Source organism: Phyllostomus hastatus, unplaced genomic scaffold (assembly GCF_019186645.2).
Source record: "Phyllostomus hastatus isolate PE091 unplaced genomic scaffold, TTU_PhHast_1.1 phas_contig_64, whole genome shotgun sequence".
Classification (NCBI taxonomy): domain Eukaryota; kingdom Metazoa; phylum Chordata; class Mammalia; order Chiroptera; family Phyllostomidae; genus Phyllostomus; species Phyllostomus hastatus.
Window position 1 is genome coordinate 3,259,648 of NW_025333928.1, and position 27,157 is coordinate 3,286,804.

A 27,157-nucleotide genomic window follows, 5' to 3' on the forward strand; every position below is an offset into this window, starting at 1 on the left:
TCTACTAGGTCCCAGTTCCAGAAGAAAAACAATACATAACAAAGGTCATGTGATTATTTTGTAGAGAAGTCATCTCAGGTAAGGGGATGGACTCCCCATCCTTTGAGTGTTCACTAAGGGCCAGGAAGCATGCTCTGTTTTGTGGATAGTAGTATCTATTAGAAGGGATCAAAAATAGTGATTCCTCTAAACAGAAAGACCATCCTACAAAGAACCACCTACTAAGCACATATTGACCCTGAGGGCAAAGTGACCAGGCAAGCTGTGGCCCACATCCCAGGAGATACTGTTCCTGCACCAGGACTCCCTGGAAGCTGAGGGAGGAAAGGCTCTGCCATCCCAGGATCTACCCTAACATTCACGCCCTACATTCTAGTCACAAGATTGTCTCTTGCTGGGAAGCCCTGCACCAAGCTCTTTCCCTGGAATATCCTTCTTGCCATCCTCTGCCTGGTGACTCCTGCTCATTCATCAAGGCACAAATCAAATGGCATCAGCTCCACTCTGAAGATGTCTCTGGGACCCATCAAGAGCTGGGAGCCTCTAGCCTTCCTCCCATAGCATCCTGACCAAACGTTTGTCTTTACAGATGTGACAACACTTACTACACTTAGCACTCCATGTCATGCTTCCTTGCTCCCTTCATCAATTCTTCTGCTTAACCATGCATTCTCTTAGCAAGAGGCTGGTGTCTTAATCATCTCTGGGTCCCCATAACCTGCTATGTGGTAGATATGTAGTAAACATGGAGCATGCAGCTTAGTTGTAAGAGCCCAGCTCTGGAAACCAGAGGCCAGATCCTGGTCCCCTCACTCTGTGCATCCCACCATCCTGGTCCAAGGGGCTGTGCACATCCACCATCAGCCCATCCCGGAGGAAGAAGAAACATGTGAGCCTCATCGCCAACCTCCCCCACCCCTGGCTCAGCCAAACTGAATTGAGTCAGCTCTGGAATCCAGTCCAGAGAGAGTGCTCTACTCAAGCATGTGGGAATTTGATGGGGTCTGCTGGCCCAGTTCCACCATGTACATATGAAATGAATGTGTCATGTAGTATGTGATCTGGGGTCATTTTTTTAAGACAGAAAAAATCCTTTTATTTAATAGGATCAAAATTACTTTTAAACTGAAGTGATTATTTATATGTGTGTGAATAAATTTTTGGTGAGATAAAATTTTATTAAAAGACTCATTCAGAATGTATGAAGAACTCCAAATCAATAAGAAAAAGATAAACATTTCAGCCTTTTTAAATTGACAAAAGACTTAAATGGGCAATAGGTATAGGACAATAGGAAAAGGTATTTAACAAACTTACCTGTCAGTGAAATGCAAATTAAAACCACAATGAGATACCACTACACACCCACCAGGGTAGCTAAAACTAAAAAACTGACAATATGAAGATACAGGGCTATTGGAAATCTCATACATAGCCAGGGCAGGGCAGGGGGACATGTAAATTGGTTTAACCACTTTGGAAACTGTGTGGCAGTTTCCACTAAAGTAAAAAATATGCATATTCTACACTGGCAATTCTACTCCAAGAGAAATGAGTGCATATGTTCGACAAAAGACACATTCCAGAATGTTTCATAGCAACTTTATTCACAGAAGCAAATATTGCAAACAATATAAATGTTCATCCATGTGACACATTTGTACAATGGCATACTATACTACTGGTCAATTGAGAAAAATGAATTGACATCTGTATTCAACAAGATGCATCAATCTTATGAGCAATATTCGGCAAAAGAACATGAAAGAGCACATACTGTATAACTCCATTTACATGAAGACAAGAACAGGCAAAACTATTGTTGGGAACCTAAATCAGAATAGTGGGTACCTGCTATGTGGGGAGGGCACGCCAGGCTCACACAGTGGCCATCTGGTATGCTGGTATGCTGGAGATGCTCTCTCTTGATCTGCGTGGTGGTTACATTGATGTATAAGTAAGTAAAATTCATCAAGTTGTTTAAAAACACAGTTGGCTTAACAAGGCTTGGCTTTGCCCAAGCTCCAGGAGGGGCCAAGGGAGATAGCAGTGACCACGGTCCCCTGACACAGTGGATTTGTCTGGCCACTGTCTTGGACAGCTGGCCTTCTGAATCACCTCCACACAGAGAAGATGGCTAGTGGTAGTTGTAACTTTTCTAGAGCTGTGATAACAAAATACCACAGACCAAGTGACTGAAACAACAGAAATTTAGTGCCTCCAGTTCTGGAGTCTGGAAGTTCCAGGACAAGGTACCAGCAGGGTTGTCCTCCCTCTGAAGTCACTGGGATGGGTCTGTTCTGGGCTCTCTCCTAGCTTCTGGTAGTTCCTTGACTTGTGGCAGCATCACTGCAGTCTTCACGTGGTGGGCTCCCTGTGTGCATGCCTGTGTCCAAATTTCCCATTATGAGGGTACCACTCATACTGATTAGGGCCCTACTCTAATGTCCTTCACCTATAGCTACATCTATAAAGTTTCTTTCCAACTAAGGTCTTATTGTGCGGTACTGGGAGTTAAGAATTCAATATATGAATTGGAGATGGGGCACAAAACAACCCATAGACACTGTGTTATAAATTACGCTTCTTGGCAGGATACCACCAACCAGCTGCGCAAGGGAATATGAGTTCTCTGGCCCTGCTGATGGGAGAGGGGGGCTGATATTTGTGAATGAAAGGATGAAACAGAGACATGGTTTGTGAAGTGGTGAAGCATAGGACCGAGGTTTGAATTCTAATTTCTCATGTAGTGATAGCAGCTACCACTGGTTGATCACTGACTGGGCAGGCACTGCACTCAGCATTCTGCATATACCTCATTAGCCACAAGCCTCACAATGTCACAGCTGTAAAGTACACACCAGTTCTACTTTATGGATGAGGAAACTGAGCCTTGTAGCTGACCAAAAGCAGAACAAGAAAGTGGCAGAGCCAAGATTTAAACCCAAGGCTGATCCCATGCCTTGGCCACTATACTCTGAGCCCCTTTCATCTCTCTGAAATGGTTTCCCTGTCTCTAAAATTGAGCTAAAACAGAGTTATGAGGGCTAAGCAAGATATCTTACCCCCTGCACATAGCATGTGCTGGCTCAGATTTAGTTTTTTCTCTCCCACACTCAGCTGTGCCCATAGGCCATTCCTATGGGTGAAGCCTTTCTTGTGGCCCTCATCAGACCAAAGTAACCAGCCCTCCTGCTGAGTTGGCCTTCTGGGCAGAGGTCCCTCAGTTCTATCAGAGCAGCTGTGCAAGCTGTTTGCACATGCCTGCCCCTCGATCAGTTTACTGCCACTTACAAATGAGTTTTTTAGCGATGGTGTGATCCATCTGCGTCCTCCTGCAAGGAAGAGAAAGGCCAGCGCTGAAGAAGCATTCCTTAAGCATGAAATGAAGGCACTGGAGAATGGGTGAACCCAGAAACTGGATGGAAGAATGCAGGAAAGGAAGGGTGGATGGGTGGGAGGGAGCAAAGGAAGACATAGGGAGTGAATTATAGATGCTCAATGGATAGGTGGAAAGACAAATGGATAGATGAATGCATGAATGGACAAAAGAATTTTTTTTAATAGGGAAGGATGGATGAATAGACAGAGATGGGCGGAACAATGAGTAGGATGATGGATAGCTGAGGAGTGAGGGCTGGCAGGATGAACAAAGGAACGTGCTGGAGACTAGATGGATGACTGTGAGCAGGACAGGGCCGGGCATGCAGTGACTGCACGTTTTCTCGCCAGTCGACTACCTTCAATATCCCCTCAGTGAGAGCCTGTGGATCTCCGCCCTCCGCCGAGAACCCGGGGGAGGAGGGAGGAGGCGCTAGGCAGTCAGGGAGCCCGGCCCCGCCCCGCCCCGCCCCGCCCCGCATTCCGGCTCCCTACCCCTCTACCCCCGCCACACCTCCCCAGGAGGTGGAGCCGCTGCAGCGCCAGGCTTTCCAGGGTCGCTGGCGCCGGCGAGAGGCGAGAGACGCGCGGCAGTTGCAGCTCGCTAGCACTAGCGCCGGGAGCCCAATCACGGGGAGCAGGGCTAGGTGAGCGCTGCTGGCTAGCTGGGGGCTGCGGGAGGTGGGAAGGAGAACCTGGCCTCAGCTTCGGGCACCAGGACAGTCTCGGTGTTGGGGGGCACCCGCTTTTGCCGCCCGGGGAGGACTACCGGCCGGGGTGGGTCCCAACCCCCTTTCACCAAACCCTGCTTTGGAGTCACCATCTGTGACTCCATCGAAGTTTGCAAATGTTCTCTGAGCCTCAGTTTCCATCTCTGCATGATGGGAACAGCAACCTCTACTCCCCAGAACTAAAAATGCAGCAGTGTCCGCTGTCAGTGGCCACAGCATTCACTCCCAGATGCAGCCCTAAGGGGCTTCCCCTGCTCCGAGGCTGTTACTGAAGCCTGGCTTGGTGCCCGATGCAGTTCTAGGTGCTGGGAACACCACCGACAGGGTCCTCCTGGACGGTGATCCAATGGTTTGCCTGGGCATTGCCATCCGCCCTCTCAGGACCTCCCTGTGAGGTTTACCGTGCAGCCAGGGTTATTTGGGTCCATTTACAGCTGTAGATACGTATGTGCTGTTAGGTCTTCAAGCATCTTGCCCAGGGTGCACCCAGAAAAAAGGTACGCAAAGGCTGTGCCCAGGCTATGCCACTAAAATCATCTCATAGGATAGATCTTGGCGTGTCTTCCCCCTGTGAAAACCATGTCTGCTACGGCTTGTACAGGGCATGACTTTACTCCTCACTCAGAGCTTTGGAGAACAGGGCAGTGACAGAGGTAACAAAAAGATCTAGTCCCTGCAGCTGTCAGGGCCCCTGTCCCATGGCCACCAACCACCAGCAACAACCGTGGGGTTCATCATTCAGTCACTCAGTCACACCTGTTCTTTTTTTTACAGTCACTATCTTCCACTCAGAGCAGAGACTTACCTATTTCTGTATCTACTGGGCCTGGCCCACAGTGGGCCCACAGTACATGTTCCTGCTGTCATTAGCGATGATGATTGTGTCTGGCCCCTGATCCAGCCTCATCCTCAGGTGCAGCAAGAGGTGGGACGATGATGGTGACAGTGACTGACAGCCTAGCTTGCTTTAAGTCTAGAGTGAGGAGGACAGGCTCCTCAAGTGCTAGCCCCTGAGGCCCCCAGACCTAACTCTGAAGCCTGGGGTGGGCCTGGGCAGACCTTGTAGTGCTAGCCACTTGTATTGCTAGAGGATCTGGGAGAACCAGAGGCAACAATTACCAGAATGGGGCTGGCTGCAGCATTTGGAAGCATGTGCAAATTTCCAGGGCAGAGAGCCCTTTTGGATCCCATGTAGATTCCTCCCCCGTCGTCCTTCTCCCCTTTCTTTTCCTCCTCCTCCTTCAGGAATACCTCTATAGCTCCCCAGTCAGAAAGCAGTCACCGCCCCCCCAATCTGGTGAGATTTGATGTGATTGGATCTGTCTTTCTCTGGTATTACATGAAAACTGGGATTTTAAAGAACTGATAGACAAGTCACAAATACTTGGTGTAAACCTCATCCATGCAGTGTGACTTTGGGCCTTAGTTTCCCCAGTTGTAAGATCTAAGACCTGACTGCCTTGTCTCTGATTCTCTCTGAGTAAGGCAACAGCCGCCTTGGAAGTTCTAAAGATTCTGAAAGAGACAAGTTTTCTTTGAACCCAGGAATTTCCCTTGACCCCTAGGGGTCTGATCATCCATGTGACTTAAACAACTCTAGAACATACCTTCTATTTTTCCCTACAGGTGGACGGATCCTGGGTCCACATGGCTCCGTAGAGGATGAAGCCCAACCCAGCAGGCTCCTCTCCAGAGGCCTGCAAAGCTGCAGGCCAAAGGGAGAAGAACTGCCCTGTCTGCCAGGTGTGGGGAGGAGTCTCAGGCCCAGGGCCTGAGTCAGAGCCTGGGCCCCGGTCTGGTGCTGCTTCGGGACCTGGGCCGGGACCTGGTGCTGCCACAGGACCTGGGCCCCGGTCTGGTGCTGCTTCGGGACCTGGGCCGGGACCTGGTGCTGCTACGGGACCTGGGCCGGGACCTGGTGCTGCTACGGGACCTGGGCCGGGACCTGGTGCTGCTACGGGACCTGGGCCGGGACCTGGTGCTGCTACGGGACCTGGGCCCTGGTCTGGTGCTGCTTCGGGACCTGGGCTGGGACCTGGTGCTGCTTTGGGACCTGGGCTGGGACCTGGTGCTGCTTCGGGACCTGGTGCTGCTTCGGGACCTGGTGCTGCTTCAGGACCTGGGCCGGGGCCTGGTGCTGTTCTGGGCCGTGGGCGGGGACCTGTACCTGCGGCTGCTTCAGGCCTGGGCCCTGGGCCAGGAGCTGCATCATTACCTGGACCAGGGGTAGGGTCTGGGCTCAGACATGGGTCTGGGACTTGTCCCAAATCCAATGAGCCAATGACAGCCCCACCACCAGCATCACAGCAGAAGATTCAAACCACACCTATGGAGGCTCCCAGGCAGAAGGTTCTGGTAACTGGAGGAGGAGGCTACCTGGGCTTTAGTCTGGGTTCCAGCCTGGCCAAAAGTGGCACTTCTGTCATCCTGCTTGACCTCCGCAGACCCCAGTGGGAGCTGTCCCCAGGGACTGAGTTCATTCAGGTGCAGCGATGAGGGTCTTTGGGAACATGTGGGGGCCCCGGCTGGTGGTGGAGGTCCAGAGACAGTATCCAATATGAAACCAGTGGCATGGCATTAAAGAAGAGCACAGGCTGTTTAAGCTCCAGCTCTTGCCCCGGTACTTCCCAGCTGGACAGCCATGGCCACAAGGCTCCACATCTCTGAGCCTCCTGTCATCATCCAGAGAAAGGGGACACTACAATATCTGCCTCACAAGGGTCTCATGGGGGCTTGATAAGAGTGCACAGGACACATCAAACACAGCCCCTGTGACTCAGCTTGACAAATGGGGCTGAGGGTGGTGATGACACCCTGTGGAATCATAAATCCTGCCCCCAGCTGTCCTGGTCCTACATGTGCTCAGCCTGGGTGGGGTCAGAGAGCCAGGTCTAGGACCCAGCAAGGTGCACAGTTGGCATTTCTGCCTTGGTCTTCAAACCTCCTACTCCATCTCTTTTTTCTGTGTTTCAGGCTGACATCCGAGATGAGGAAGCCCTGCTGCATGCCTTTAAAGGAGTGGACTGTGTCTTCCATGTGGCCTCCCATGGAATGTCTGGTGCTGAGAAGGTGAGTACCTCACATACAGTACCTGGAGTTAACAGACTGGGGTCAGATCCTGGCTCTGTCCCCTGGCCTTACCTTTGGGCCCGTGTGTTCATTAATACTCCTCACCTACCCCAGGAAGGGTTTGGCTTATACCCAGCCTGCATTTTGCAACATAGGACCAAATGCCAGTTCTGCTGCTTCTAGCTATATGTGTGACCTAGAGCAAGTTAACATAACCTCTCTGAGCTTCCCTTTCTTCATCTGTAAAGTGAAGATGTTAACTAGTACTTATATCAACAGTACCTATCAAAACTTCTGACTCAGAAGCTATACTTATTTGCATATTTATGGCACTGTTTTTGATAACAAAGCAAGGAAATAATAAAAAAATGCCCTTCAGTGGGGGACTATTTATATAAGTTATGCTATATCCACACATGAAGTCCAAAAGAATGAGGTAACTCAATATGTTGATATTGAACAATTTCCAAGTTGCAGAAACAGTACTTGATATCTTCGTATTTGCTCAAAAAAAACCCCATTAGGGTCAAGATTTATACACTCACACATCCATATGTGCCAATATTAATAAGTGTAGATAACCTCTAGAAATAGACAAGACTGGAAATGTGGTTGCTTCTGGGGAGGGCAAAGGGAGATGGAATCAGGAGTGGGAAGGAAGTCAGTTTCCTTTTCACCGTAAACCCTTTTAACTGTTTGAATGATTTTTAACCTTATGACTGAATTACCCGTTAAACAAAGAAAACCATAGCAAGAATAAATATAGTTTAAAAGTCAATGTAGAACCCAACTCCTGGTATGGATGTAAGGATTAGATGACATGTAAAGCTTTGTCCTGTCTATGGCACACAAACTGCTCTCACTGAAAACCAGCTGTTTTTATATTTCACTCTTCAGCCCCTTTGCTAGGGCATGAATAGTGTCACTGTGTCCATCATACAGATAAGGAAACAGACTCCTAGGGTGAGGAAACAATCCAACACAATTTGAGTCCCTTTTCTGTGCCAAGCACTGTCCCACCTCCTCCCATGGGGCTTATTTTATCCTGCCGACCACAGAAAGAGGTTTGCCCTCACCTTCCAGATGAAGAAGCTGACAACCAGAGGGGGACAGAGCCTCCCCGACTGCCTAGGAAGACAGTGGCAGGGATGGGCCCTGAGCCCAGGGCTCTGCTCTTGGCCCTCTGAGAGCCCTGCCTCTGAGCTGGACATTCTACAGTCCCCTCCCTCACAGCCTTGGTGACAGGGAGGGAGGAAGCTCTGCGATTTTCCCACCTCATCTTGTCTTTTAGCTTCAAAAACAGCAGATTGAGTCTATAAATGTTGGTGGCACCAAACTGGTGATTGATGGTAGGCACTTGGAGCTGAGTGTGGCCTGCCATGCGTTTGCTGCCTTTCCTGCCCCCCACCTATCCCCACCCCACAGGCCCTAGCAGAGGGCCTGTGGGCAGCATGTCCTTCCTGTGCTGCAGACTTGCCCAGAATCCTGCACGGGGTGGGTCAGTGTGGTATTACATGTCTGGGGACACGGGGAGCAGAGTTTGCCCTCAGGGCATAGGGGTCAGGAGTAAGCAAAGTCACTGAAGAACCAAAATAGAAGATCCCCATCTGGGCTCTCTGGGCATGTTCTGCATCTCATTTTTCTATCTGATTCTAGAGTGTGTATTTTTGTGTGACCCCACTGAGTGAGACTTTCTTCTGAGCTGTCCCTAGCAAGGTAGATTAGGGACCACAGCCACACTGAGGAGGAGGAGTGAGCTGACATGCCATCCAGGATCCCACAGAGCAGAGACTAGACCCATATCCCAAATTAAACAAAGGATGTCCTTCCCTCCTGAGCAGCTGTACATTCAGTGAGGGCTCCAGGGTCCAGCAGCTCCTCAGCCAATTGCTTGAACACATTATCCATGTGTGTCTGACTTTCTGCATCTGTTGCCATAGTTTGTGTCCGCCAGCGGGTTCCAAGGCTCGTCTATACCAGCACCGTCAACGTTGCTTTCGGTGGGAAGCCCATAGAAGAGGGCGATGAGGACTCTGTGCCATACTTCCCTCTGGAGAAGGTACCTAGCTTCTAGGAGAAGTGAGCTGGGCCAGTGGGCCTGGGACAACAGCCCACAGGAAGGGATGGGTGGAGCCAGAGTCATTCCACAATGTAGTATGATCCCAGGAAGAAGGGGTCCCAACACTGGGTGGCACAAGCCCTCTTCTATTTCACCTGGTCATGCTAACAGCAACTTTGAAATCAGATAGACCTGGCCTTAAGCCACTTTCCCTGACCCTGAGCAAGTCACTTTATTCTGAGCCTGTCTTTTCTTCTTCTTCTTCTCGGCATTATACATACCCTGTGAGGTTGTGGAGAGTAGGAAGTGAGGTGGTGTATGCAAAAAGACCACGTGAACCCTGAAGAGCTATGTGTGACACCTCTAGCATCAGTGCCCCAGAGGAGGCATCTGGGGCTGGCAGGAGCCTCCCCGAGTCGAGGAGCCCTTGGTCATGTTATTGCCCTGAACTCAGTTCCTCTCCCCGAATTGCTCCTGTGGCTTCCACCCAGAGGGAGAAGAGGGGCAGTGGGGCTTAGGGCTTGGCCATTTCCCACTACAAGTCCCCAGAATCCAACCCTTATGTGGGCTAAAGCCAAGGTCAGCCCTGGGGCTGGGCTGGGACCAACTAGGCTGTGTAGGCCTTGCCCGCAACGTCATTGGCTGTTCTGCCTGCCCTCTGCCAGCACATGGACCACTACTCCCGAACCAAAGCCATCGCCGACCAGTTGACCCTCATGGCCAATGGAATGCCTCTCCCAGGTAAGTCTAGTGGGGCCCTGCTCACAGCAAGTGCGTGTGCCCCCTGCTGCCTTCCCTGAAAGATATATGTGGTTCTAGCTTTTAGCCAACATGTTTCTGAGGTCCATTTTCTTCCAAAGGACACTTCCCCAGGGCGTTGGTCATTCATCATTCAACAGATCTGAGCACTTGCTGTGCGCCCACCCCCTACCAGGGATACAGCCCAGAAAAAGTCAGGCTCCAGTCTCTGCCCTCACAGTGCTCATGGTCTGATGGGGAAAAGACCAGATCAGAGTGGTTCCAGTTTAAGGCCCTCTTTAGGTAAAAGAGTGCACAATTATGAATATGGAATGAGGTAAAACACTTTGGAAGGGTGGTATGCAAGTGAAGGGCCCTAAAGCTTAACCATCAATAACTCCCAGAAAAACTGGCCTTGTGCCTTACAGCATCACCTTTTTTGGCTATAGAGAAGTGGTAATAGAATGTAGAGAGGTGGCAGTATGACCACAAACTGACATCCAGCTGAACTGAGTTCAAATCCAAGCTCCACCAATTCTTAGCTATGTGCTCTAGGCAATGTATTTATCCCCTGCCTCAGTTTCTTCATCTATAGAGAAATGTAGATGTTAGTGAAATCTACCTCAAAAATTCTTAACATGAGGATAAAATAATGATGGGCACTATTAAAAGGTAGAATGTGGACAGTCTGCATTTATCAAGTGCTTATTTCACATGACAATTTTATGGGCAAAAGTCATAATAACTCTTCACAGCATCTGTAGATCTCTCTTGCTTTCCAAACTCAGGAACCAGATACATTCATTATTTGCTTTCCAAAATTCAGAAACTAAAACAAATCAGAGAACTCAGTTACCCTTACTACCTAAACTCAGGGACCAGTTTGGATTGGGAAAGCGAGGGATGCTTGTAATTATAAACCCCTGAAATTCAGAGAAGAAAACTGAAGCTGAGAGGTTACCTGACTTAACTAAAGTCACACAGCTATTAAGTGGCAGAGATGGGATATGGACCCCTTCTCTACCCCAGGAATCTAATACCAGAGCCTAGGGACTAACCATCATGCTACACTATAGCCACAGTTGACATAGTCTCTCTGAGAATGAGCTCTTTCCCCCCAAATCCTCTCCACCTTACCCTATCATCCTGGGCCTGTCAGGAACTTCCAGTTGTGTTCTCCTAGAGGTTTGACCCTGTGCAGTTGAATTCTCTTCTCTACCTAGGGCATACCCTACTGGACCAGCAGCATATAAGCCAGACACCTAATCCTCTGGCCAATAATTATTTATATGAGCATTCCCAGCTTCCCATGATCAAAAGAGTCATGGATACCCAGGGCCCAGCACCTCTGTGATGTGGCTGCCGAGTGCCCTAATGGCCAATGGCACTGCAACCCGACCTCCTCCCTCCATGTCCAGGTGACCCAGAGTTTAAAATTAGCTGCGGGCTGTTTACAGAAAAGCTTACCTGATACCTACCTTCCAGGACTCCAGCCACGATCACCTGGGTGATTTCCAGTCTTTACTACACAAGCTGGTCTCTGAGATTCTGCCTCTAACTGACCATGGAGGGTGCTGGTCCCTGAGACAGAGTCCGGAGATGTGCAGACCCCAGCTCAGCATGAACCTGACTATGTCCTCCTGCCTCTGGGTACATTAGTGTCCTGAGGCCACCAGGACAAATTGCTACATGCCCGGTGGCTTTAAACAACTGTAATTTCTGCTCTCACCATTCTCAGAGTCACAGCCAAATGTCTGAGATCAACGTGTCAGTTGGGCTGCACACCCTCTGAGGCCCTAGGGGAGAACCCTTCTCTCTCTCTTCCATTCATTCCTTGGTGTGTGGGTGCATCACTCCAGTCTCTGCCTCTGTCTTCACATGGCCTTCCCTTCTCCCTCTGTCTCTTCCTGAGTCTCATAAAGATACTTGGCATGGGATCAGGGCCCACCCAGATAATCCAGGATGATCTCATTTTGAGGTCTTTAATGACAAGTACAAAGATTCTTTTTCCAAATCAGGCCATGTCCTCAGATTCTGGGACATGGACAGATCTTTCTGGGCCACCACTCAATCCACTACACTGGACCACACTGCTAAGTAAGGGTGTTGGATGGGGAAGCAGTCAGGGTGTTTGACTACAACCTGGAGACACTGGCCCTGGCTAATTTATGGGGAAAAGGGGACTTACACTGGAAGTATGTGTGATAGCTTCTGGAAAATATATTTCCAGAAAAATGACCACCAGGGCTTAAAAGGGACAGGGTTGGGGCAGCCTGGGGAGACCTGGGTAGCAGGAGCTGATGATCAATCTTTTGAGTAAACCTACTCCTAGGAGTTTAGGTCCCAATGCCAGAGATGTTGGAATCACATTCCTGCATGAGAACATGTCACTGGCCCAGCTTGGATGCCATGGCTGTTACCTCGGGACAATGGCACATCTAGACTAACAGTCCTCCTAGACTTCATGCAGAGGGGGAGGGTGTCCCCAAAAGAAGGTGGACTTCTGGTCTCAGAAGATAGTCTATACTGAGCTTTCCAAACTGGGGGTGTAGCTGCTTGGGATCCCCAAGCAGAACTTTGTGCAGGAGATTCCATCTCAGTTAGGAGTTGGGGTTGGCAGTCGAATAATTTACAAATAAGAAATTTTTCAATATGTAAATCTTAAACACAAATGGAGTATATGAGTAAATTGAAAATTTTGTAGGCTTTCTTAATACTTGAAAGAAATAGCCCTGGCTGGGTAGCTTGATTGGTTAGAACGTGATCTCAATACACCAATGTTGCAGGTTTGATCCCCTGTCAGAGCACAGACAAGCAGCAACCATAGAGAAGTGGAATGACAAATCAATGTTTCTCTCTCTCTAAAATCAATAAATAAAAAACTAAATATTGTGGCAGCTCTTCAGGCTACACCCCCAGACTTCCCCAGGGGAGAGAGATAACACTCACCACCCTGCCCAGTGGGGGCTCCCTGACAGAGAATTTGAGAAGCCCTGGACCCAGCTCTCTGTCTTGGTCTGGGGGACCCTGCCGGCACAGGGCAGCAATAAGAGTTAGGGGGCAGGCATTTGTGACGATGGCTCTAGTCTCGTCCTTTCTTTATGTCATATCACCAGGAGGCAGGGGTATTAGTGGGAAGAGCCTGGGCCTTGGCCCTCCATCTCAGCACCACTAGGCCAAACTGTGTGCCCTTAAGCAAATCACATCCCTCCTCTGAGCATGGACTCAAAGAGTTGCCTTGAGGGAGAAAAATTGAGGCTTACCAGAAGACTAGGCACAAGGTAGAGCTCCCCTAAGAGTCATCATAGCCCTTATGTAACTGATGATCAGAAAAAGGAAACAACTATAGCTCTTGGCACAAGGGAGTGTGGGTCTGTGCACATCTGCAAATGGGTACAGTAGGGAGTTAAAGGAGGTCATGACTCTCAAGGTACATTCATACACCTGCTCCAGCTCTTATCCATTACTGGCCCATGAACAACATAAGGGCAGGAACCATTCTTGATCACCTTTAGATTCTCCACAGCATACATACATCCCAATGCCCAGTGCAGAAAGCAAGAGGAGAAGGGGAAAATCTCTGAACAGTGTTTGCTAAGTGACTAACTGTTGACTGAGAGAATAATTAATTGAATGAGGAAGTCCCAAGGGCCTGTGTTCCCTGTTAACCTGTCCATGTAAGGACCAGGAGATATGGACAGTCATTCTGTCCCTCTCCCTGCTAGTCTGTCTTTCCCCTGAATGCCTTCCCCTGTGTCCTAGGAGGAGGCAATCTGCGGACGTGTGTGCTCCGGCCCCCAGGGATCTACGGCCCTGAAGAGCAGAGGCACCTGCCCCGTGTGGCGGTATGTCCTTCCAGCCTTGGGTCTGAGACACAAGAGGAGCCTGGGTCGTTCTTGTGGGTAGGGTCATCCCAGCCCATGGTCACTGCATCAGTCTTGGGACAGTGTCCCTAGCCTGGAGCCCTTAGTTCTAGAAGGTGCCCAGACTCCATCAGACCCACCAGGAACAGCTCTCATTGTCTGCCAGCCAGGCCTAGGCATGGGTGGCAGGCACAGAGCTATGGATCCAAGGCTGGGAACAAGGTGGCTTTAGTAGGTCCTGTCCTCAGATTTCTCACAGCCTGGTCAAGGAGACAGCTGCTATGGTCCCAGATTCAGTGTGGTAAGGGCTGTATAGAGGGAAGAACAAGAAGATGGGAGTACATTAGAGAGGGAAAGTCCAGGAGGACTTTCCTGGAGGAAGTGATGCCTGAGCTGTTTGGAAAGAGAAGCAGAAACTAACCAAGGAAATGAGGTGGTAGAGAGAAGGTGATGTAAGCAGAAGAGGGGGCTTGGGCACAAACCTGGACATGAGAAAGATTAGTGTTCTAGGTTTGGGGACAGATCAATAAACAAAACAGACCACAGTTTCTTTCCTTGTAGGGCTTACATTCTCACACAAGGTGATATATAATAAACATGGTAAATAATGAGGAGTGTTCAGAGGTACCAGCTACTACAGAGAAAAACGAAAAATGTTAAAGGATGAGGAAACTGGGAGGGCTGGCAGTCAGGAGTGTCATCAAGCAGGGACATCTGAGCATCAATTTAAGGGGATGAGAGTGCATCACACAGGAATCTGGAGGAAGAGCCCTCCAGGCAGAGGGAACAGCAAGCTCAAAGCCCTGAGGTGGGAACCTGCCAGCAGGTTCCCAGGAGGAGGCAGGGCTGGAGCCTGACAAGCAAAGAGGGTTTGTAGTCTGAGAAAAGCTGGCGCCAGATCAGAAAGGGCATTGTAAGAATCGAGGCCTTCAGCCTGGTGAGATGGGCATACCAGGAAGTGCTGAGCAGGAAGACATGTCCTCTGACTTAGGGTTTAAAAGGATCCCCTGGCCTCATGGAGACCAGCAGCAGGGGACTCATTAGGAGGCTTTTTGGGGATCCAGGTGAGAGAAGAGAGTGGCAGGCAGGGTGATGAGAATCGGTCAATTCTGAACAGATTGTAACAGTTGAGCCAGCTGGAATTGCAGGTGAGCTGGATGGGGGTGTGAGAGAAGGGAGAGCAAGGTGGCCCTAGGACTTTAACCTGAGCCTAGAGCACTGTCAGTTCAGATGGGAGGGAGAAGCGTATTGAGGGAGAGGAAGGGTCAGGTGCTCGCTCCAGAACAGCCAAGTTTGCATTGTCTGCCAGACAACTGAAGGTTCCTGGTACATGGGGTTGGAGCATAGGGCTCTGGTCTGGAGCTAGAAATTCAGGACCCATCAGCGAAGAGATGAAATTTAAAGCCACCTAGGCTTGGGTCAGTGTTCACTGCTCCTCAAACAGTCTCCCCCCCCCCCCACCTTCACCCAGAGCCATATCAAGAAGAGACTGTTCATGTTCCGATTTGGGGACCGAAGGACAAGGATGAACTGGGTGCATGTGCACAATCTGGTGCAAGCACACGTACTGGCAGCTGAGGCCCTCACCGCGGCCAAGGGCTATGTAGCCGTGAGTCCCCTGCAATGCTCCCTACTCCTCCTCCCCCCACCAAGGGCTGCAGGCAAGTGCCCATCCCTAAGGGATTCCTGGCTCACATACCTTTCTCCCCATCTCAAGATGGCTAGTGGGACTGTTGGCCAGGGACGCTTGGGGAGGGGTGGGGGGCAGCAGGGAAGGGGGTCTTTATAGAGCATCATTAGTTTCTAGCAGTGACCCTGTGAGGTAGGTGTTGTTGACCCCAGATGTTGGTCTCCAAATGCTAAACATTTAACATACACTGTCTCATTTAATCTTTGTAACAGCTCAAGAGATCCCATTACTATGCTTCCATTTTTCAGATTAAGAAACTAAGGTACAGAGAGGTTAAGTGACTCTATCCAGGTCACACTGCTAGTCAGTTCCAGAACTGAAAGGGAATTGCGCAGGTCTGTCTAGGAATGGGGACTGAGTTTTTCTCCTCGGTGGCTGCTTAGGAGAACTCGGGTGTTGGGCAGATGCTAGGAGCCATCTGAGAGGCAGAGTCAGGTGTCCAGCATCTATCTGCCTGACTATTCCCCTTTGCTGCCCCCACCTCCCGCCCTCAGAGCGGTCAGGCATACTACATCAACGACGGGGAGAGCGTCAACCTCTTTGAGTGGATGGCCCCACTGGTAGGTGCTCATATGCCTCACCCCCACCTCAAGTGAGAATTCAGGGATTCCCCACCTCTTCTCTCCCTGTCATCCTTTCCTACTTCTTAAAAATCAGATTTCACATTCCAAACCAGTTCTGGAAACAGTGTCCACTGGATGACATTGTCACTGACTGGAGCTGAGCTGTGGCTTCCCCTTTGGGAGGCCTTGTGCCCCCTCGATTTGCAATAGTCCCTCCCAGCCTGCTTCCTGATTGATGCTGACTGCTCACCCTGTGGAGTTTTGCTTGTGATCCATCATACTGTGTGGTGAAACTCTCGAAGTGGTAAGTAGAAAGTGGCCTGAAACACGAAGGAAAGTGTTGGTCCTGGGGCCTCCTGATGACAGCCCCTTCCAGAACCCTGGCCACCTCTCCCAGAAGCCCACAGACTCCTTCTGGAGCCCAGACAAAGGGGCTACAGATGCCTGTGCTGAAAGATACACCCTCAGGGCACTCAGGCCCTGGCACGTCAATTTTTAACAACTTTATTGAGATATAACTCATATGCCATATAATTCACCCACTTAAAGCATACAATTCAATGGTTTTTAGCATACTCAGAATTGTGCAACCATAATACATTTAGAACATTTCATTACCCTCCAAAAAAGGAACCCCCTCCAAAACTATGTCTTTTAGTGGTCATTTTTCCCCCCTGCCCTAGGCTACTGCTAATCTACTTTCTGTCTGTATAGATTTGCCTGTTCTGGGCGTTTCATATAAACAGAATCTTTCATTATGTGGTCTTTTGTGACTGCCTTCTTTTATCTAGCATAGTTTTCAAGACTCATCCGTGTTATAGCATGGATCATATTAATAATTATTCTTTATTGCCAGAAATATTCCATTCCATAGATATCATACCTTTTGTTTATCTATTTATCAGTTGATACAATTTTGGGTATCAGTTTGGGGCTATTATCATAATACTTCTATGAACATTCATGTAGAAGTTTTTGTGTGTACATGTTTTCATTTTTCTTGGTTATGTCCCCATAGAATATGTAGGAGTGGAATTGCTGGGTCATATGGTATCTCTGTATTTAATCGTTTGAGAAACTGCTAGCTAGACTGTTTTTCAAAGTGGCTGTACCATTTTACATTCCCACCAGCAGAGTAAGAGTTTCCAGTTTCTCCACATCCTTGGCAACATTTTTTACTATTAGTTTTGTACAAATGAAGACCTATATATAATTTATGCTGTGCCAGCCCCTTTCTTCATGCATCTTCTACCACCCTCCACACATAGACTATTTTTTTGCCCCTTAATAGCAATTTTAGAAAAATCAGGTTCTACACAAGTGACTTGGAATGTCTTTGGGTGTAGGTAGATGTAAATAAAAACAATATGAGCCCTGGCTGGGTGGCTAAATTGGTTGGAGTGTCATCCCATGCACCAAAGTTTGCAGGTTCAATTCCCAGTCAGTGCACATACCTAGGTTGAGAGTTTGATCCCCAGTCATGGTGCTTGCAGGAGGCAGCTGATGGATGTTTCTCTCACATCGATGTCTCCCTCTCCCTCACCTCTCTCTCTTTCCTCTCTCCTCTTCTCTTTTCTCTTCTCTCTCTTCCCTACCCCCTTTCTTCCTTCCTCTCACTCTAAAATCAATGAACATGTCCTCAGGTGAGGATTTCAAAAAAATTATTTGAATGATCCCAAGTTAACACCCCTCTCCTGCTGCCATGCATTCAATTCCTACTTGAGTTTTCCAAGTGAGGATATCATTTCAAGACTGGCTTGGGACTGGAGCAGGGTGGGTGGGCAAGGGGCCAGGAGGTAACTCTGTTGGCCTAGGGTAAAGGGAACATGTGTCCTTTCCACAGCAGCACCTGAAGGACTGTTTTCATCTCAGACCATGTTTCCTTGCAGTTTGAGAAGCTGGGGTACAGCCAGCCATGGATCCAGGTGCCTACTTCCTGGGTTTACCTGACAGGTAAGAAAAGAATATGTCTATCAAAAGACCTCCATGTATCAGGTGAACATGCATTATCACATTTTAAACCCAGGGCCAGGACTAGGTGGAGGTGAGTGAGTCCCTGAAGGCACAGAGTTTAAGGAAACCCTCATTCTCAGTGTTCAATTGCCCCAAGCCTGATCTGCACTTGCCTGACCCCAACACATCATTCCCTTCACTCTAGTCCTGACCATGTTTAAACCCTATTCCATGCCCTGGCTAGTGTGGCTCAGTGGATTGAGTGCCGGCCTTCAAACCAAAGGGTCCCTGGTTCAATTTCCCTATCTACGGCATCTGCCTGGGTTGCTCACCAGGTCCCCAGTAGGGTGCACATGAGAGGCAACCACATGCTGATGTTTCTCTGCATCTTTTTCTCTCTCCTCTCTCTCTCTAAAAAAACAAAAACAAAAAAAACCAAACCCACAACAACAACAACAAAAAACACCAGGACCCTATTCTACTTGGCGTTGGGTCCATTGTAAAGGTGAGGCAACTGGGCTCTGATAGGCCTTCCCACCATGCCACAGTGAAAAGCAGGAGAGGCAGAATTCACACCTGAGCGGCTGACTCCACAGCCCTGTGGCCTGTGCTAAAAGGCATTGCAAGTCAGGAGGAAAGGGAGCCCTGGGACTGTTCTGTCCCCCAAGGTCACCCTGAAGTTAAGGCTGTTTTTGGACATGTGGAGGTCCTGTTTTGACCCTCGATTCTTCTCCTTACCCTGAAGATCAGTCTCTACTCATAACCCCAGCACCCCTCTACTGGCCTCCCTCTGGCTAGAATATAGAGCAGGTGTCAGGCAGGAAGTGTTCTGCCCAGAGGACAGATGGCCCTCAAGACACAGGTGGCTGTACTCCTGAAAAAACTTGACTTGTACTTTAATTGCACTGGATGCTTGCACACTTTTATCCACTGGGCACACAGGTGGGATGGCTTCTCAAGCACAGCATCACCACAGTGACTGACACTCCTTTACCCAGCTGAGAAAAGATGAGCCACAGGTCCTGGCAGTTTTAGAGGGCTGTATAGAAATTCATAGTTCCTGGGGAGAATCACCTGGGAGCTTTTAAAATATAAAAATGCCTTAGTCACACCCCAGAACAATGACAGCATCAGTGGGAAGCAAGGGGAGAGAGGGAACATCAGTATTTTTAAAATATATATTTTATTGATTATGCTATTACAGTTGTCCCATTTCCCCCCTTCATTCCCCTCCATCCTGCATACCCTCTCCCACCCACATACCCTCCTCCATGGACTTATGTCCATGTGTCATAAGTTCTTTAGCTTCTACATTTCCCATACTATTCTTGCCCTCCCCCTGTCTATTTTCTACCTACCATCTATGCTACTTATTCTCTGTACCTTTTTCCCCTCTCTCCTCCTCCCACTCCCCTGTTGCTAACCCTCCATGTGATCTCCATTTCTATGGTTCTGTTCCTGTTCTAGTTGTTTGCTAAGTTTGTTTTTGTTTTTGTTTTAGGTGTGGTTGTTAATAATTGTGAGTGTGCTATCATTTTCCTATACATGTTTTTTATCTTCTTTTTCTTAGATAAGTCCCTTTAATATTTCATAACATAAGGGCTTGGTCATGATGAACTCCTTTAATTTGACCTTATCTGAGAAGCACTTTATCTGCCCTTCCATTCTAAATGAAAGCTTTGCTGGATAGAGCAATCTTGGATGTAGGTTCTTGCCTTTCATGACTTGGAATACTTCTTTCCAGCCCCTTAGCATCAGTATTTTTTAAAGTGGTCCAGAGTGCAACCCAGTGAGAACTATTACCCCAGCTTCCTTCTCTCCTACCCAAGAAAGCAGATTGGAACAGAAGTGAGTGAGGCAGACGTTACTGTGAGGTAGCTTTGAATCTCCTCAGTCTGTCCTTAAAATGTAATAACAACTACTTGTGACACATTTCTCAGTCAAATAAAGCACCCAGCATGTGCTGAGAACTGCTGACTTAAAGGAATCCGAGGACAGAAAATTTTTGCAAAGTGAAGACTTTGCAAAATGTCTAGCAAGGCAAATAATGCCCCCAACTGATATGTTCCTGAGGGCCCCCCTGGATGTTGCCTAGAACCTGGCAGCCTGGTCATGGGTCCCTCTCTCCCCACACAGCCACGGTGATGGAGTACCTGCATCTGGCCCTGAGGCCCATCTGCAGCATCCCACCACTGCTCACCCGGAGTGAGGTAAGCTGGATGCTGCTGGGGGAGCCCTTGTGTCCTCTGGGAATCCTCACTTCCCTTCCTGCCCCTTGTCCACACTCCACTCACCCCTCTGACATCATAGCTGGAAGCTTGTCTAAGGTCTTAGAACTTTCCATGTGGGCCCAAATCTAGTGCTGGCTTCCTTCATAATCATCCAGCCTCTGGGCTTCTGCTTAGGCTGTGCTCTCTTGATCTGAAATGTGACAGCTCCAGGCTCATTCTTCATCACTGCATTTCATCAGGCTTATCTTCCCAGTCAAACTGGCAGCTCCAAAAACCAGGCTCCATGACATTTACTGTTTAAAATGCCACCAGTCCTCACCAACTCGTGCCAGCTCTCAATGCACACACACAGCCTTGTGGTTCTAGCTTCACCATCCACGCTCACTGAATAATAAATGTGTATTAAGTACCCACTCTGTACAGAATACTGTTTTCAAATAATGATGATGTAGTATCTATTTGTACTTAAAGAGGATATTTTATTACAGATTGTAAACTTTATAGGTGTTTGGTGTTATTCACAAAGTCCTTCCAGTCTACACTCTCATTTGATTTTCTCTGATACCCTAGTAAATTAGGAAGGCCAAAAAAGTTATGAGTATGATGTCCTTTTCTGATGAGAAACTGAGGACTAGAAAATTTACTGACTTGTCCAAGGTCGCACCATTCTGGAATTGGCTTCACACTCTGCTTAGTTCTTTCTGATTTGGGGAATGGAGACTGGGCAACAGAAATAAGCAATTTCCTACTGTTTCTCCTTTGAACCATCCAAACTAGCAGAGGAAAGAGAAAAATGAAAACAGTGACCATCTTTTGAGTGGCAATGATATGTCAGGCTGTGTTTATCCCATTTAATCATCACTTCTACTCTAGATACAATATATTATATTATCTCCATTTACAGGGAAGGAAATGAGACACATTGGTGAAATAACCAGCCCAAGATCACTCATTAAAGTTGCGGAACTGATATCCGAACCAGAACCAGATCTAAATGATTTCAAGCTTAACCACTAGCTTGTGAAATTAGTCAGGAATCACATCCATGTAAAATAGCTGTCAAGATGCTGCTGAAATGGTAGGCCCGGGACCTGGCTCCCTTCCTCCTTTCACTTGTGCACAGATCAGGGGCAAGTTTCTGGACAATGTGGCTCTGGCGCCCTCTGCTGGTTAGTCTGTGACACACCAACGAGCCCTCTAGTTTGACTTGATAGGCTTTCATTCATTTAAAATATACTGTGTGCCAGGCATTGTGCTGAGCAATGGAAGCAGGACATGTGAAGGTGGCCAGTGATGCAGGTTGTGAAAAAAATTCACAAAAAGAAAATGCAGAGAAAAAAGATTATTAACTTTCCAAGGGAGGAAAAGTGCTTAAGTGTGGAGAGATACACTAGCAATGAGATGTAGGCAAGTTGAGTTTTTATTGGATTGTAAAAGGGTGGAGGGCACGGTTTGCTGTTGTGTGGCCACTGGGCTGTTAGAGGTGTTGCAGCACACGAGGTTTCAATTGGTTTTGCATAAGCTGCAGTTTGCTCCAGTGTTATCTTTTGCTGGCAGCTCTGGGTGGTTGGTCAGGTTCTGTTCTCACTTCCTAGTAATTTCCAGTCCTGGGGACAGATGCTCAGAAGAGTAAAATGGCAGTCATGTTTAACAAGGTCATAGGCCTACTCAGCAAATGGCACCATGACAGCAAATGGCACCGACTTTGTCCTTTCAAGACACAGTCCTTAGCTCAAGGACCTCACAGTCCAGAGGGGAAGAGCGCCCAGTAAACAAGCAGCTCAACACATTGTGGTAAGGGGGAAGTTAGGAAGAACTTCAGGTCATACACAAGGTGCACCTAAGCCAGTTCTGAGGAAGTTAGGGAGGCTTCCCATAGGAAGTGAGATCTAAGCCTGATATCTGAGAATACTGTGTTCCAGAACCCTGTTTATCTAGTTCATAGCTGTATCCATCACCCCAAAGCCTGAACTTAACTAGCTGGGGCAAAAGGGGACAAGAACTGACTTCTCTGCCTCTCTCCTCCCACAAGCGTCTAAGACCCTGGGCTTGACCACACTGGCTGTTTCAGTGCCACACGAGAATCAAGCAGCTGGTGGACCCTTCCCAGGGTCCGCAGAGGCTGGCATCCTCTCAGTCCCAGCATAGCACAGAGAAGCAGGAGCTGGAAACTGGTTCCTTGTGTGACCCTGGGCAAGCCACTTAATCTCTCTGATCTTCAATTTTCAAATATGTTGAGGTGGGGATAGTACCACAGTACCACCTTAGAAGATTAAATGAGATTTAGCCCAGGTCAAGTACAGAGTGTGAACTCTGAAACTGATAACTGCATTATTGCCCTTGAAGCTTGTAAGCTTCAGGTCACCTGGCCACAGAGAAACAAAGCTCAAGAACAATCACCCCTACATAATTGAACTCTTTTGGGGAAGCTTAATCAGTGAGGGTTGAAGGCTGCACCCTGGGCCCTGCCTCAGTCTAAGACTGAGGACCAAGAAGCCAGGAGCATTTCCTGGAGGCATTTTTTCCGGATAGCCACACCCAGGCCACGTAGTAATCAAGGGCCTCCTATGTCACAGGATTGTGCTAGGCCACCTTTGCTTTTGGGGGACTTGTGCTCAGTAGTAGGGTGGGGAAATGCAGAAAAAAGCATCCTGAAAGCCGAGTCCTGGAGGGAAATGGGAGAAAGGAGGTCCTCCCTGAGGAGGGCTGTGTCCTTTTATAGCCGCGGAGGTTACTTCCCACCTCGACTAATCCCGCCCCTCAACTGCCGGGCCTCTCTTCGCAGGTGCACAGTGTGGCGGTAACGCACACCTTCCAGATCGCTAAGGCCCGTGAGCAGCTCGGCTATGCGCCAGACAAGTTCAACTTCGCGGATGCCGTGGAGCGATATGTACAGTCCACGACGGGGCGGCCCCGCGGCTCCACAGCGTGGTCACTCCTGCGGCTACTGCTCGGGCTGCTGCTGCTCCTGGGCCTGCTCGCCCTTGTCCTGTGCTTCCTAGGCCGGCAGCCGTCCGGAGTCTGACCGTCTACCCGGAGAGCGCAGCCGTGGACCCGCCCAGGCGGCCCTCAGGGTTTAGGCAAGCCCCTCCCTCGTCACAGGAACCATGGCCACGCCCCTTCCCCCCTTCTGGGTCTCGGCCCTACTTCTCCCTCTGGCCTGGCCAGGTTAGCGAAGAGATCCTAGCCTTAGGCCTGCTCCCTCTGACCGTCCTTCTCCCCACCTCTGCCCAGTCCTGGATCACCCCGATTCTCCCCTGCTCGGATTCCTCCTTTTCCTGGGCCTGCGCCCAAGCCCACCCTTCGTTGCTCCTCCCTCTGGGTGCGGTATCTCCCTTCTGCCACGTGCCCCATCCTGGCCCCCGCCCCTTCCGCTCTGCTTCCGCTCCGGCGGGCAAACGACCTAAGGGAGCTCCTGGGCCTGGCCTTGGTCGTCCCTAGTGGGTAGTGCAGGGTGGGGCGGTTGCCCACTTTTCTTGTCTGCTGCAGCTACCTTATGGACACTGGACCCTCCTCGCTGCCCCAACCTCTGGGTCACTCAACCTAGTAAGCACAGCACCAGCAGCGACATAAAACAACAACAAAAACTTTTATTTAAAAGAATTAAACTTCTTGAAAAAATACCGATATAGTTACATTAGAAAGAATTTGAACTTAGTTCGCCTTATTTTATAATTTAGTATTGCTTCTATTTGTTAATGAGGGGGCAGTGGTGATCACCATAATCTTTGATGTTTAAACCCGCAAAATTTCTTAATCCAACCCTACTTTCCACAGAAGCAGTGCCTCCCTATTATTCTGGTGATTATGGATACCAAGATCAGGATGTAGATACATCCATGCATGTATCATAAACTACACATGTGGAACTGGCCCGTCAAACTGTCAACCCTGGTAAAGATGAAAATCATGAACCTGAAAAGCTTGTGGTGGAGGGGAGGGAAAGTGTTAATCAGAACCAATGTGGCCATCATGGGGGCTGGACATCTACAACTTGTGTTCTCTCTCGGCTGAACAATGAAGAAAGTTTGTGAAGTAGCTACAAAGTGTATCTCTTCATTGCTAGGTTGAATTGTATGTGTATATAATTTTTAAAAGCTCAATAATAATCTTTTATGTCTATTTAATGCTTGACAATTTGAAAGGGCTTTCATCATATACTTTCATTTAATTCCTAGGGCTACCCTTACAGTGGAGTCTATTATTCTCTTTTTGCAGGTGAGGAGGAAACTGGGGTTGTGTCTAACATCAAAAAAGTGGTGGGGATTACATCTCTGCAGCTGGGGCAATTTGGAAGAGCTGCCCCAGGCCCACTGGCTTAAACAAGATACATGGTCAGTTTTGCTGTTCTGCACCTGGGCCATGCCAGGCTTGGGTAGAGCTCTAGGATCTACCTCTTTCTCAACTCCAATTGGGGCTGGAAGTCCTTGGGCTCCCTTCTTCTTCGTAACACACTTGCATCTAAACTCACCTGCTCTCACCTTCCTCTCTCTACCAGCCCTGAGAAACAGGTTCTTAGCACAGAGAAAACAGACTTTTCCAGTTCACATAACCTTCTGGGTCTTTTGTCTACTGGCAAACCTCAGCTTCTGAAATCCAAAAGCAAAATCAATTTCTTGGTTTTTTTGGTTTCTCTAAGTCACCTCTTCCTTGATACTCTGAAGGTATGATGTCTAAAACCTGGTCGTGGAAACAGTGTGGGTCATTGTGCCAAGGAAGCTTCCTTTCTCTCAAGTGTCTTTACCCAGAAGAAAAGAAGGCAACACCTTTAACCAACAAACTGAGTCCCAATGAGCATTTTAGAGGCTTCCCAGAAAACTAGCCTTCCAGGAGGTTCTAAGAGGGCAAATAGGAGGTCCAAGCTTACTTGTAGACACTATGCAGAAACATGAATACAGAAAAGAGAGTTGTCAGCATGGACAGCCCAAGGTGACATAGCCAATCACTGTGTGTGCTGAAGTTCTTCTCTACTGTTTTAACATCCTCCAGCCTTGTCCCTTGGCTCCTCATTCCCCCTCCCACTCTACCCGTTCCCAAAACTAAATTTTGTGATCAGTTGTCTACACTAATATTTTCATTTCTTCTCTTAAACCCATTCCAAAATGATCTTAATCAAGGTCATTGATGAACTTGCCCATAAATCATAAATCCAATGGATATTTTTCAGTCTATATTTTGCCAAGCCTGTTAGGAGAATTCAACATAGTTGGCTACTCCCTCCTTCTTGAAATACTCTGCTTGGTCTATATGGCACCACATATGTTTTCTATCTATGTCTCTGGACAGTCCTCCATCTTCACTGGCTTCTCTCCCATTGTCCTTCCTTTAAGATTATGTTTGTCAGGACTCTGTCTTGGCCAGTCTGCTTCCTGTGTGCACTCTCTGGGTAACTTCATCCATTCCCATGGCCTCTGTACCCAGTGCCCCCTAAATCTGTATCATTTGTGTGGAGTGTTCTCTAAACCTCCAGACTTTTATGTCTATCCTCCTACTCAACCCCTTGTCCCACAGGCATCTCAAAATGAGAATCAGTATAAATCAAACAGAAATCATCTATCTTACAAACCACCTCCTCCTCCTGTGTTTCCTCCTATGGGGAGAATAGGTACCACCAGCCACCCTGTGGCCCAAACTCAAAACCCGGCATCACTTTTAACACGTTCCTCTTCTTCATGTCTTCATCAGTGAGTTCTGTCATATCCATCTCCAAAATGTCTCTCTGCCCCATCCCTTCAGCCCAACACACAGCCACAACCATGGTCCAAGCTGCTCTCCTTTTTCCTAGACAACTGCTATGGGTTTTAAAGGAAACCTCTTGTTCTTGCTGCCAGAGGGAACTTTCTAAACCCAAAATTGGAACATGGCAGTCTCTGGCTTGAAACCTTTCAGTGAGTTCAGGATCAAGTTCAAAGCCTTACCTTGGCATTCATGGCCCTCCTTGCCTTACACTTCTGCCTCATCTTTTGCTATTTGTCCACTGCTGGTCTCTGTCCAGTTCCCTGAGTTGCTTTCACAGAATCTCAGACTTACCAGGAGCCCCACCCTCTCCCCTTCACTTGGCTAATTTTTCAGTTTCAAGTCCCAACTAAGTGTCACTTGTTCCAGTGACCCTGGGCAAGGTTAGCATTAGCATAATACATTGCATAACACCCCTCAGAGGTGTAATTAATGAGATTACAATGTCTATAAACTGTATGAGTGTGAAGATACATCTGCCTTGTTTGTTCTATAGCCTCATGACAAGCTTGGTTTCTGGCCCATAGTGGATCCTTCATAAGTAGTTGTTGAATGAATAAATAAACGAGGGACCCTAGATCAAGACTGAAGACCAAATAGGAAGTGGATCTATGAAGCTGGGACCTTAAAATTGATAATCCCCACATGGGACAGACCCCCTGATACCTTAGCCCTACCCCAGGGACACCTGACAGGTTTTTGCCAAGGAGGTTTCTGGAGTCAGCTGGGGCTCTCCAAAGTACACAGAGCCCGCCAGAAAGGGACCCTCCTTAACTTAGGTCATGATTAAAATCACCCCCACCTAACTTTTGTACTTGTTGGGTTAACAGACCCACTCCCTGTGACCACAGGCCTTGGAGGATTAAATAACTTGGGAACTTTCCAAAGTATTTCGGGTGCTTTCTCCCGGAAATAGTGTTTTCTTTCTTGTTTTTTAGATAGCAGGTTTGGTGGGTTTGTGTACTAGGTTACGGAGTGAGAAGGCCTGTGGCCTGTCCTGCAATTTCTTCGTTTCCCTCTACCCGCTGCTAATTCCATTAAAACCAAAAAAATAAAAATAAGATAACGTTAGAATATCGGGGAAGAAAAATCAGTAAATGAACAGGTTTCTGAAGGATGGAAAAATAGAGACCTACAACGGTA

The 27,157-nt window shown here is 48.4% G+C and overlaps 2 protein-coding genes across 3 annotated transcripts in view; both read left to right on the forward strand.

Moving 5' to 3' along the window:
* VWA3A (von Willebrand factor A domain containing 3A) overlaps positions 1-209 on the forward strand; it is a 60,073-nt gene extending 59,864 nt beyond the window's left edge. The window contains 1 exon segment of the mRNA XM_045849170.1: positions 9-209. Within this exon segment, the coding sequence (XP_045705126.1) occupies positions 9-39 (31 nt within the window). The 3' untranslated portion in view covers positions 40-209.
* Positions 210-5,774: 5,565 nt separating this feature from the next.
* On the forward strand, positions 5,775-24,272 carry SDR42E2 (short chain dehydrogenase/reductase family 42E, member 2). 2 transcript variants are annotated; one of them, XM_045849205.1, is made up of 12 exons: positions 5,775-5,827; positions 6,410-6,596; positions 7,086-7,181; positions 8,473-8,530; positions 9,122-9,240; positions 9,906-9,981; positions 13,741-13,823; positions 15,313-15,450; positions 16,026-16,091; positions 17,984-18,047; positions 20,184-20,257; positions 23,064-24,272. In XM_045849205.1, exons 1-12 carry the CDS (start codon positions 5,775-5,777, stop codon positions 23,301-23,303), a joined length of 1,254 nt encoding a protein of 417 aa, XP_045705161.1. In that variant the 3' UTR covers positions 23,304-24,272. The 2 variants fall into 2 exon arrangements, with proteins under 2 accessions (XP_045705161.1, XP_045705160.1); XM_045849204.1 differs by having other exon boundaries at positions 5,775-6,596.
* Positions 24,273-27,157: the final 2,885 nt, after the last annotated feature.

What these genes read in the sequence shown, in the direction of transcription:
- SDR42E2 (XM_045849204.1), top strand. Translation starts at nt 5,775, where the DNA reads ATGAAGCCCAACCCAGCAGGCTCCTCTCCAGAGGCCTGCAAAGCTGCA. An exon ending in CATACTTCCCTCTGGAGAAG is followed by an intron (nt 9,241 to 9,905) that starts GTACCTAGCTTC and finishes GCCCTCTGCCAG; the next exon opens with CACATGGACCACTACTCCCG. An exon ending in CGGCCAAGGGCTATGTAGCC is followed by an intron (nt 15,451 to 16,025) that starts GTGAGTCCCCTG and finishes TCCCGCCCTCAG; the next exon opens with AGCGGTCAGGCATACTACAT.